General features: G+C 42.7%; 1 protein-coding gene across 5 annotated transcripts in view; it reads right to left on the bottom strand.

The window, feature by feature from the left end:
- Positions 1 to 1390: 1390 nt before the first annotated feature.
- Positions 1391 to 12351, bottom strand: part of pkn1b (protein kinase N1b) — a 43635-nt gene continuing 32674 nt past the window's right edge. For all 5 annotated transcript variants that reach the window (XM_039611326.1, XM_031748303.2, XM_039611324.1 and 2 more), the window contains 12 exons: positions 12136 to 12265; positions 11541 to 11631; positions 7821 to 7912; positions 7368 to 7440; positions 6028 to 6119; positions 5711 to 5887; positions 5211 to 5273; positions 5034 to 5110; positions 4782 to 4924; positions 2664 to 2771; positions 2456 to 2536; positions 1391 to 2366 (listed from right to left, as the gene is read on the bottom strand). In XM_039611326.1, coding sequence (XP_039467260.1) covers positions 2163 to 2366; positions 2456 to 2536; positions 2664 to 2771; positions 4782 to 4924; positions 5034 to 5110; positions 5211 to 5273; positions 5711 to 5887; positions 6028 to 6119; positions 7368 to 7440; positions 7821 to 7912; positions 11541 to 11631; positions 12136 to 12265 — 1331 coding nt within the window. In that variant the 3' untranslated portion in view covers positions 1391 to 2162. The remainder of the gene's footprint in view (positions 2367 to 2455; positions 2537 to 2663; positions 2772 to 4781; positions 4925 to 5033; positions 5111 to 5210; positions 5274 to 5710; positions 5888 to 6027; positions 6120 to 7367; positions 7441 to 7820; positions 7913 to 11540; positions 11632 to 12135; positions 12266 to 12351) is intronic.

The following is a 12351-nucleotide window of genomic DNA, read 5'->3' on the forward strand; positions in this document are numbered from 1 at the left end:
AAATATTCACAGTTGGATCCATCACGCCATCAGACCTGTTGACACGAGTTCTTGTGTAACTTCGTACACCTCAGTCTTTTCTCCCTGTTTGTCTTGGTTGAGATTAGCTTCTCCACAGCCAGCATTCCCCTGAGGCCATTTCTGATGAAATTTCAGGGAACAGTAGACGGATCAACTGAAGGTCCAGATGACTCACGTTCTGTGTCAGGTCTAAAGTAAGACTTTCAGATACTGTTCATGTGCTGTGAATAGTTTGTAGGCCAGACAATTCTTCTTTTGTCCTCCACTTGTCCAGTTAGCTCAGATTTTTTAAGGACAGACTGCACACCATGCCGAAATCTTTGTTGGTGTAAAAATACTATTTTATGTCTGTCAAAGTGTTTTATCTTAGAGTCAACTAAATAAATGGGAACAAACTGTGGTTTAGTGACAGGCTGCAAGTAAATAAAGTGCAATTTTTAAACATGATTCTTTGCTAAAATGTCTGTGTCTGTGTACTTTAATTGCACAATAGTTCCACTAAAGCACCAATAATGATACCAGCTGGGACCCTGAGTAACTCAGACATGTTTAGTCATCCTTTTATATTTTACCTGGGTTTTTTTTTCCGTCTAGGCCTTAGTGAACAGGGATAATCGATCCACTCCCCACATCCAACATGCTGTGAGGTCAGTGCGACACAAGAAAGAAATTACATGCACATCTGTGTGCTGCTCTCCAGCAAATCAGCCTTCAATTAAAGTAATCAGTGAAACTCTGGATGCATCTACGACATTCGCTCCTCAGTCAAAACTCTTTGGACTGTTCTTTCTGCTGCCAGTAACAGACTACATTGTTAGTTTTCATTTTTATTTCATTTTACTTATTGTTTAAAACATTTCCAATTGATTTTTTATTCATTTTAATGTCACTTTTAGTCCTTTTATTTGTTACAATATGGGGGTTTCAGGTATTACGATAAACACCGAACACTTTTAGCCTAACAAACTATTTGTACTGAAGCTTCCTGCTTGTTGGCAAATGTCACTAAGCTGATATAAAATTAAAATCAAACACACTCCCTGATTATTCTTATTTTATCTTAATTCTGTAGGCTCAAAACATTTTTTCAGATTTTTGTCTAGTTTTTCATTTTTCTTTAAGTGAACCAAAGTAATTCTTCACACTTCTTTTTGAGTTCATTTTTAGTTTAATATAAAACCACAAACCTATTGTAAAGAAACATTTTCTATGAAGAACCTGGAGTTCAAATTATTTCTTCTGTCTGGACTGACAGGTTTCCTTTATCGCTCACATGTGTGCGCGACCAATTTGCTGATGTAAGAATATAAAGCAGATATGTGTGTGTGTGTGTGGGGGGGGGGGCATTAAATCACCAACTTTTCCAAAGTTTGGGTTCACATTTTTACTGAGTCAACACATTTCACCAGCAAATGACAGAGGAAGAAACACAGATGAGGGAAAAACAAAACCTTAAAATCACAAAAATTGTAAAAGCTTCCTGTCTCTGAAAAACGATTGGAGTCAAAAATCTGTGTTGTACCAAAAGTCGGTGGGAACGCAAAGACGACTGAGCAAGACCCTCCACTTGCTCCTGCCTTTCTTTGGCTTAATCAAAAGAAGAGAGCCCCTCTTTCCTCTGGCTCCCCCTGGTGGTAATGTACGGGTGGTGCACGATTGCGGATCACGTGGATACATTCATGACTGAGGCAGGGGACAGTGCACACAGCTAAACACACACTGTAGCAGCAACAGACAGCAGAGATAAAGGGACGACAGAGTTGAGCAAATGCAGGAAGAAAAGAGCGCTTCCTGTCAGAATCATCACGTTTTTCACTCTTTGTGATTTTGAGGCTCTGTGAGCGTTTCAAACAAACAGCAAGATCTGATAACCTGGATTATCTTCAGTTCTTCTCATGACCCCCCCTCCCCCCAAGACAGTCTGTTTGTCACTGCCTATGTTTGGAACGCGCAATCATTGACGCTCGGCCCGGCCAGTGCTTCGTCTCATCATGAGCACATGGAGAAGAGAGTGATCCTCGCTTCTCATCAACATCAAGTTCCTCTGTGCTTTTACAGCAGCCTTTCACTTCTCAGTGTCCTCTCAGAGTCTGTGGCTGGCAGTGGGGAGCTAATAACCCTTTGACCTCTGACCCCAGACCTTAGCAGAGGTCAGAGACGTAGTCAAAATCCTTAAAGTAATCTTGCTCCCTACGGGAGAGGGCTCGGCGCTCGCGGGGCGGCGTGAGGGTGGGAGGCTCGTTGGTGAACTCCTCGTCGAAGTTGCTGACGTCTTCTTTCCCCCCGATGTTGGGAACGAACGGGGGCGGGACTTTTCTCTGCAGGAGCGCCTCCCAGTCCATTGCCTGAATGGGATTTAGGTTTAGGTAGCTGTCAGTCAACGTTCACACTGTCTCGCCAAGGAAAAAAAACACATTAAAGAAAAAACGCTCACCCTGAAAAAAGGCTGCTTTTTGACCTCTTCGGCATCCTTTTCTCCAGAACCGAGACGTCTTTCGGGATTTCTTCTCAACAGCTAGAAAAAAACAAAAATGTCACTTATGAGCACAAAAAAACGTGAAGACGTATCGAAAACTTCCTAAAAATCAAACAGAAATACACAAAAGCCCAAAATAATTTAAAAAAAGAATCGTCAGTCTGACCCGTCTCATGACGCCAATGGCCTCAGTGGTGAGGAAGCGCGGGTAGCGGACTTCATCGTTCACTATGCTGTCAAAAACCTCCTCTTCATCATCACCTGGGAAAGGAGACTGAAACAAACATTATACTTTACACGTCTGTAAAATCTGATTAGGTTAGCAAACACATAACATCAACCAGGAACAACTAATGATTGTAAATAATTTTTTATCTTTATGTTATTTCATCCAACATTTTGAATTCAGGAAAAAAAGGCTTCAAAATGTGACTTTTTTGATGGTTTGACTGAGTGAAATATCCCATTAATGCATGCAGGTGTCTGGTCTGTTTAAATAAATGTCTCCACTATGAGAATGACCCAGTGTGATAAAACGGTAAGTACTCAGCTATCAGGGAAACAGCTGCTTTTGTGACACTGGCTAAAAGTAAAGAGATAGCGTCTGTGAGAAGTCTCGTGAACAGGTTTTAGTCTTGGAGGTCCTGCCGACTGTTACTGCCTGTATTATGTTACAGCTCAGCTGATGGTAGAAGTAGAGGGACGAAGAGGACACAGATGAGACTGAAATATGAGGTAAGTTTATGATATAAGGCTTAATTTAATTATTCTAAAAAGTACAAAGTTTTATTCCACTATATTCTGTATCATGCTCATCATGTATTACAGTGGTATTACACTGTAACTTGGTTTAACGTTTAACCAACCACACACTCAATATATTTATGGACAAAATGCTGACTGCAAGTAATTTGATTACATGTAAAATTTTCATAGAATATTGATACACGAGTACAATAAAAATGTTACATTTAACGAAATCAGGTCAAATGAAATTTACATGATGGGTGTAAATTAAATTTATGCCATGGATTTTGCTTTAATGATTCATTATTAAGATAAATAAACATTAGAGTTTAAAAAGTCTGGTAATTCTTTGTTTTTTACATTCATCAGATCCCAACCAGCCCAAATAGCAAAGAGAAATTAAAAATGTATGCCATGGAAGAGTTCAGATCTCAGGAGGTTAAGTTGCTTGAAGACTTTTCACCTCTCATCCGAGAAGCTTCTTCAGTTCTAGGGTCAAATGGTGGAGAGTCCCAGATTTAAGCCCTATGGGAGTGTCCCCCCGAGAGGGACAAAGGACCCTGTAATGACCCTCTACCTAATCCCACGAGCCAAGGTGTGAAAACAGGTGTAGGTCACAATCAGCCAAGGTTTCGGGTGAACTCATTGTGAAACCTAGCCCCACCCTATCATGTGATTACCTGAGGTCAGAAGGCCCAGGACGTTGTACAACATTTTTCTAATGTATAATAATACATCTTAAGCGGCTTATGCCATATCATCATCATATCATATATCATCCTTATTTAAGTAAGACAATAACCAGACCATGTTACAGCACTAAAGAGTTTGGATGCCTAATCACCCACTGACTACCTCTGCTGCACGATGACATAAAAGGTCTTGATGCATGCTCAATCATCCAGGTAAGTAAATCTCCAAAAGTTGATTCTGTTCAAGAGACTGAGACTGAGACTGAAGAAGTCACTTGGATGAGTGACGAAACGTTTCTCCCACTGAAAACGCTACGTCCAGATGAACAGAATCAACTTTTGGAGATATGGGATATAAGTCCCACATCAAGCACGAAAGAGAAAATATTCTGCTTTCAAGCCTTAAGCTAACGGCTTCATCTGCTATCAAACGTTCTAAAGTGTTCTGAAACAGTAAACATGCCCCTGTCATGACTTTTTATGAAACCTAAAGATGGCATCTTCAGTGTTAGTGTTCCATTTTTTGTCATTTTATTTGACATCCAGGCAGGAGATAAGAAACTCGGAGAAAGATGGATATTCATGACATTTACACAACCTTTTCCCCACTCCGGTCATGCTCAGTGGGAAGCTCAGAAGCTGCTGCGTTCCAGGTAGTAAGTCATGTAACTCTGGGAATCGGGGATCATCTGATCCTCTGCATCTGAGCTTGGGTCATCGCTACATGGATCATATCTGCTATCTGACCTGATGTACCCTTTCTAACATGACAACAATCACGTGGGTGAGAGCAACGTCAGGAGAAAATGGCCATCGTGTGAATGTGGTGACTGACTAGTTCTCACCTCTCCCACCAGCATCTCATAGATGAGCACCCCGAGGCCCCACCAGTCGACTGCCCTGGTGTACGATGTGTCTGTGAGCACCTCTGGGGCCAAAAACTCAGGAGTCCCACAGAATGTGCTGGTCCTGTCTCCATAACCCATGCCTCAGAAAAGAAAGAAACAAAGGGTGACCAACGTGTGAGGGTTGAGTCGGATTGAACCAAACAGAAGGGAACAGAGGGTCAGTGTGATCAACATATGATGAACACTCACCTTCTTTACAAAGCCCAAAGTCAGCTATTTTAACATAACCCTCAGTGTCCAGCAGCAGGTTGTCCAGTTTAAGATCCCTAAAGGAAAAAAAGGAATCAGATTTATGTCGACTATTTCAAAGAGAAAGGAAACGTGTTGCGCGTGGAATGCAAAGACGGAGGCGATACAAACACTCACCGATACACAATCTTGTGGTCATGAAGGAACTGCAGACCCAAGACCACACAGGCAGAGTAGAACCTGTTGTACAGACGACAGAAAGAAAGACACACAGAAGAAAAGTGTGAAGCATGACTTCGGTCCCATTCCTCCAGGTGTATAAAGTCAAGCACTGAGCCATTCATGAAAGAATGAGTCACGCTAAAGAGCTCGCTGAATTCGAGCTTCGGTTTGTGAGATTTCTTCCCGCCTACATATCCCACAATTAACCGTGTTATTGTAGAGTGGAAGCATTTAAGACCAACAGAAGCTCAGCAACAAAGGAGTGTACTACGCAAAGTCACAGACGCTCTGCTGACTCAAAAACTGCTTCAAACCTCTGTACACTTTAACATCAGCAGGAAAACTGTGTGCCAGGAGCTTCATGGCATGGGTTTCCATGGAGGAGCAGCTCCTGTAGATACGATGTGTAGGTGAACCTATACCTTAGTATACATGCATGACAAAGCAGAACTCACACAGCACGTTGCTCAGAAAAGACGTCTGCATGTATGTGCATCATGAGGTCTCCTCCTGCCGTGTACTCCATGACAAAACACACATGTTCTGGCGTCTGGAAGCATGCAAACAGGTTGACCAGGAAGGGGTGGTGGGAGCCGTTGACGATCTCAAAGATCCGCTTCTCACACATCAGACTGGAGACGGACAGACAGAGGAAAGGGGGAGGGACGGGGAAGGAGGGGGGGTGCACATGAGACAATCATTGTGTAATTATGTGGTGAATGAGCTCTTGTCGTGCAGCAGAGATGTGGTTAAGGTGGTAAAGCACAGCTACCTCTCCACTTCATCACGCGCGACGATGTCTCCTTTCTTCAGGGCTTTGATGGCGTACTGGCTGCCGGTTTTTTTGTACTCCGATAGCAGCACCTGAAGAGTCCAACAAAAGCTTTCATTAATCACTTCAGAGTTTTTGCCGAGTAACTCTCTGCTAATGGAAATGAACTGGAAAAAAGTAACAGAAGGCAGGTATAATTCGGTAATTTTGTCTTTGTGATCAAAAAGCATATCTAATAAAGCACTCAGTACTCTCCCTCCTACCCAACCTGCCTCAGCCTGAAACCTAGAGCCTTTTTCTTTTCAATAAATCTAAACTTGGAGCAACACTGCATTTATCCGGGAGGTATTTTTGCAGTAGGAGTGAGTATTTAGGGAAGTATGGTGGTTTATTTGGTTCATCGTAGGTCTATTATGTGTTCCTTGGGCTTCGTTCAACAGTATGAATGGACAAATTTGTGCTTTATCAGTATTTTCTGACAAGAATATCTTCGTACTCTGCAACGAAATTTAGAACTGCCTTGAACTATGTCCAAGCTGGCTGAGGAAATGCTTTACCTAATATATTCTATTCTAAAAGGTAAAGGACTAAGCCTGATGTCAATACTGATATTTGGTAATCCAATATTCCAATATTGGCGAAAATGTTTTGTCTTACAGACACATGAAACATAAACAGATTTCACTAACAATTCTTATGGGTAGTTATTTATTTACTTGTTTACACTCTCCCCGACTCTGCTCAGATTAGCAGGTCGTTTTGTTTGTGGCTCCAAACACCTGTTGCCACGAAGGAAGTTACAAAGTGCCCTCTGGTGGACAAATAATGCAAAGTCAACACTCGTTAAACGATTAAAGGGTGCTTCCCTCATCTCTTCTATCATTTTTAAATGTTCATTTATCTGCTGTTATAAATGAAAACGTTCTCAGCTATTTACATCAACAGATCTTAGTTATTATAGATATATATATAGATATATATAGCTTAGATCAGCAGATATACTGGCTAAGATTAGTAGGTATAATTTCCCACTCACAAATCGGTTGGATTCTGTGAAAAATCCTTGAATTCAAAGCGCTCTTTTCTCTGTGATCCTAAGGTAAACGTGTTTCCTCATAGAGAAAAACTGAAGTGTGGCAGGATGTACGTTGTAGATTGCTAGCACTGATTTACAATCAGTCAGCTCTGCTACCAAAGAATGAGGCCCACAGAGCTAAAACAGGCTGAAATGCTCCATGGAGCTGCATGGAGCTTGTGTTTATCCGACACACTGCTAATATTAAAATACTTATTTACACAACAGATGTTTATTTTATCATTTTGCAAATGAAACACAGTACCTTCCCGAAGTGGCCCCTGCCGAGAACAGCGATCAGCTTGAAGTCCTGCAGGGAAACAGGTCCTCTGCTGGGTCTGCGAGAGGGAAATTACTATTATACAGCAAATGCAATAAATGTCTTTCATAACGTTCAACAAAATCTGTTACATACACCAAAATCTCGCTTTTTTGTTCTGCGTTTTAGCGTCTAACACAGTAAAGCATGTCTCATTCTGGGGTGACATATGCAGTAATCCATATTAATGATGACTCAGCGCTAAAATCAGGTGTTAAAAAAAAGAGGTTACAAAATATGGCCATATTGTGTGAGGGGGTGTCTTCCTGGTGTCATGCTGTGCTGGCAATATTGCAAAAGACATGCTCAGGTGTGCATTCAAGTGTGTGTGTGTGTGTGTGTGTGTGCGTGTGTGTGTGTAAGACAGAGAGAGATAAGGATCTTCGTCTATTTCCGCACCTGCTTAAAGAGTTGTGGGACCGTGATCTGATTGGCGTCTCCTGAACAGGGACTTCTGGTATGGACGGAGGCTCAGTGACCGGCGTCTGTTCCTGTGATAACAGGGGAGGGGAAATGTGAAACACCAGCATACTGAATGACAAGAGAGTACACAGAGGGGAGATAATACCAACAAGGGAATACAGCAAAAAGAGGGCAAAATGATGGCGAACATCTGTAGAAGCAGACAATCAGTCAGTGATGCTCATCGAGCCTGATGGTCGGATCCCCTGTTGGCCGACAGCCTCGCTCCTCCCCTCTCCCCTGTCCTCCTCGCTCCCCTCTCACTGCTAATTAGTTGTCTAAAAAACATCAGAGTAATTAATCTCATAATACTTCAACCCCGCTGAACACACCATCTGCCACGGGCCCCTCTCCGCCTCTGGCTCTCTCTCTGCTTGTCTAAATCTGTCTGTCTGCCTCCCTGCCCTCTTATATTTAAAGTCACACTAGCTCTGCTGGCATACAGTGTACTGACAAGCCATGTTGCACACAGTGCATAATATGGATCATTACATTTAGAATGCAAGGAATGAAATCACCAAATAAAAGCTTATATTTGAAAAGATGATATTTTGTCTCCTTGTTTAGTTCCTGTAATAATGTAATATTACTTAAAGGGAACATGGTGCTTTATAATGTAAAGTAAAGACCCTACAATAAGACAGAGAAAACTCCAACAATCAGACGACCCCCTATGAGCGAGCACTTGGCAACAGTGGGAAGGAAAAACTCCCTTTTAACAGGAAGAACAGGAAGGGTGTTCCCATGATGCATTGAGTATTTCTTCTTCAGTCACCTTTCTCACTCACTATGTGTTAATAGACCTCTCTGTGCTGAATCATACTTCTTATTAACCTCTGTCTCTCTTCCACAGCATGTCTTCTATCCTGTCTTCCTTCTCTCTCCCCAACCGGTCGCAGCAGATGGCCCCGCCCCTCCCTGAGCCTGGTTCTGCTGGAGGTTTCTTCCTGTTAAAAGGGAGTTTTTCCTTCCCACTGTCGCCAAAGTGCTTGCTCATAGGGGGTCATATGATTATTGGGTTTTTCTCTGTATGTCTTTTTTTTTTTTTTTTTTTTTTTTTTTTTAACCTGTCCCGTTTGGTTCTTTTGCCATCAGAATTATTGTCTAAAGGCGAAGAAAGATGCCCAACGGATTTATTTTTACCAAATGGACCATCCCAGCCTTGCCGTAATGGTCCATTTGATTCAGCTTTTATTGTTTATTTTATTTTCACTTGCTGAATACGGGACAGACTTGACTGGTGGAAAGAAAGGGAGAAAGAAAAGGAAAAAAAAAAAAAAAAAAAAAACCTGAGAAGAGGGACGGGAAAAAGGGCAAAAACAAAACCAACAGAATAAGCAGACAAAAAATACATATATCGATCACCTGGATCACCTGTTGAGAAAGAAAAAAGAAAGCAAGCAGAAGAAAACGAGAGTAATAAACAAGATCACAATGATATATGGGAATATGACAGTAAATACTAAATATTAAACATTATTGTGCAGCACGTGAGATCGACAGCGCACAGTGTGCTTTGAGGTAGGAGCCAAAAAGGGTGTAGTTTGTGTGTGTGACCACCCGTGTGTGCACCTGTGAGCATGACGCGCTTTTGTTTTAAAAGGTTCCTTCATGTAATGATCTGCTAGAGGGTGTGGGGGCCACTGGCCCGTCCTCCAGGGCATGAAGCAGGTATGGAGGAGATCAAAACTCCAGACATCCAGAGGCCCCAGAACACAAGAGACCAAGGAAGACCAACAGAGGGCAGCCGCGCCACTATACCAGAAAGAGCTGAGGAGAGTCCCAGATGAGGGGTCACTCAGCAGCCGCGGAGCAGAAGCCAGGGGGGGTTGCAGTGACGTGCCCGTGAGCTCCGCCGGCAGCCAGCTGTGCCTGAGTGACCGAGCCCCGGGCCGAGAGGCCAAGGGCACCCCATCCCAGTGGCCCGAGCGAGCCCCAGGCTCCATGCCCGATAAGCAGCCGCCAAGGAGTGGGCGGTGGGTACCTGGCGCGCCACCCCGGACACAAAGAACCACCAACGCACCGATGTCTGAGGGCGTCTGCCACCGGCAGGGGAAGTGGTGGGGGGAGATGGGCCTCCAAACCTTGGAGGGCCTGAGATGTCCCCAGAGAGGTGGCGTCTGATACCCAACCTGACATATAGACACAGACAAACAGGCACACACAGATACAAACATCTATTCCCACCCTCATGCTCTCATATACAATTACTCAACACTCACCCAACGTGGAGACAGACATAGAGAGACACTGTACATACAATCACACTCCCCAAGCGTACTCTAAGCCCCGGGTCTAGGTACCCTTGCCCCTGGATGGGGAAACTGCGCCCAGACCCAGGTGGTGTTACCTTTTCCCTGCGGTGGGAGAAGCAGACTGCCCCGACTCCGCAGCAGCAGACCCCAGTTGGACGGCCAACTCCTCCTCCTAGCCCCCCGCTCCAGCAGGCCGCAGAGAGAACGGGGTGTAGGAAGACTCCAAACCTCCCTCCACCCGCTCATATGTAGTGTTGATGTATGTGTGTTCTAAGGTGCATTTAAAACCCAGGAGGGCATGGTATGTTCTCTGGGCTCTGTATGTCTTATTGTAGGGTCTAGCCTACAAGATAAAGCGCCTCGAGGCGACTGATGTTGTGATTTAGCGCTGTATAAATAAAATTAAATTTTTTTCACATGCTAAAATATCAGAAAAAGGTCTGGTAGCTCATTGCCCACACAGTCTTGTATTTTTCATAATGTCCTTTTTTTTCTATAGTAGAAAATTTCTACAGTACGTACAGCACATACTGGAAAAACAGGAAAGTTTTTGCCATGTAATTGTTTATCTACTCCTTATTTACTTTGGTATAGCATGAATGGTCGTGGAGGACATATTAATCAATAGAAAAAGCTGCAAACTTATAAAAATATAGTTAAAAGTTCAAAATCTATGCACTTTACTTTTTCCAATTCTCCAATTCCAATTCCAGTGGGCCAGACTGGAATCTTTGCCGGTCCAATTCTGCCCCCCTGGGCCTTATGTTTGACATTAGCCTATTCACTTATGTAATGCAATTATAAATAAATTAAATGTTTTAATGTCGCTGGATTTAAACCAGAATAAATTGTGTATTTTTGATAATTGTTATAATCTTTAAAGCAGTTCCTGAAAATTCTTTTCCTTTTTTTCTTACTAAACTGCATTGTTTTCAATAACAACTGTTTCCCTTTTATAAGTAAGTGAAAATGAAATAAGTTTAATTTTCAGGCTCAGTTGGTTCTTTGCTTCGCTGCTACAGCTCCTCTATTTTCCACCTCTCTATTCTTCACTCCCACACTATCACCCTCTGCAGACTGTGTTCTTCACACTGGGAAAATCACACAGATTTGGACTTGATCAAATTAAAGCTCCCCTCCATCCAATTATGTCTCATTAAAGCTGTCTCCCTGAGATTTCAGTTCTCCATTTGGCTAATTATTCATTCTTTCTGTTTCTGTCTCCGCTCAGGCCCCTGCTAGGCCGGTCTTAGATTTCACTGCAGCCCACAGGAAGGCAGCCTGTATGACAGGGAGCACTGTTTTCAAGACAGAGGCTGCAGGTAGGAAAACAGGGAAATGGTAACGTGATAGTATAAAGATGCCCATCTTTCCCCCAGTGGAATCTCTGCATCTCACTCACCACGGGAGGAGGTGAGTCCACTACATCTGTCTTGACTTCAGGTTTGACCAGATGGTCAGTTTCCAGGTTTAGCTTCTCCACTGAGATTTCCCTGCAGAGTGCACAAAATAAAGAACAAAGGAAGAAAAAAACATCAAACTTTGTGGAGGCACAAATAAAAGCATTACCGTATTTTCCGCACTATAAAGCGCACTTAAAATCTTTTAATTTTAACAAAAATCGATAGTGCGCCTTATAATCCGAAAAATACGGTATTTAGTTACTGGTAAAAAATGAAGATGAATACACCGCCAACAATAAACTCAACTTCAAGAATACCTCTCAGGTGTAACTCACACTGTCTAAATGATGCAATAATAACAATAATAATAATGACAATATAAAAATATAAATAATGGCAGACATTAAAAAGTTCTTTAAAGCTACATAAGATCCACCACCCATTAGCAACTGATCCAAAGTGGTCAAATATTGATTCCTTTAATCAGCTGTACACTGATCAATGACCACGACTTAAAATAAACATATCCTAAATTAATAACTGAAATGCATTAAGGCATACCATATGCATTACAGTTCACCTGCAGTTACATACCCTGCGCTGGTTGTGAGCGGGCTGCTTGTGAAACTGGGCGTGCTGCTTCCGCTGGGGATGACGTTTCTCAGCAGGCGGACCCAGGTAGCGATGTCCACGTTCATCTGACGGGCGCGCAGGAAAGCTTTACCTAAACGTACACATTGCCAAATGTGAAAAAGAAACTCTTCAGCTCAGCTGTCAAATGACGTGACTCTATTGCATGTGACTTTATCA

The sequence above is a fragment of the Oreochromis aureus genome, linkage group 4, assembly GCF_013358895.1.
Source record: "Oreochromis aureus strain Israel breed Guangdong linkage group 4, ZZ_aureus, whole genome shotgun sequence".
Lineage (NCBI taxonomy): Eukaryota > Metazoa > Chordata > Actinopteri > Cichliformes > Cichlidae > Oreochromis > Oreochromis aureus.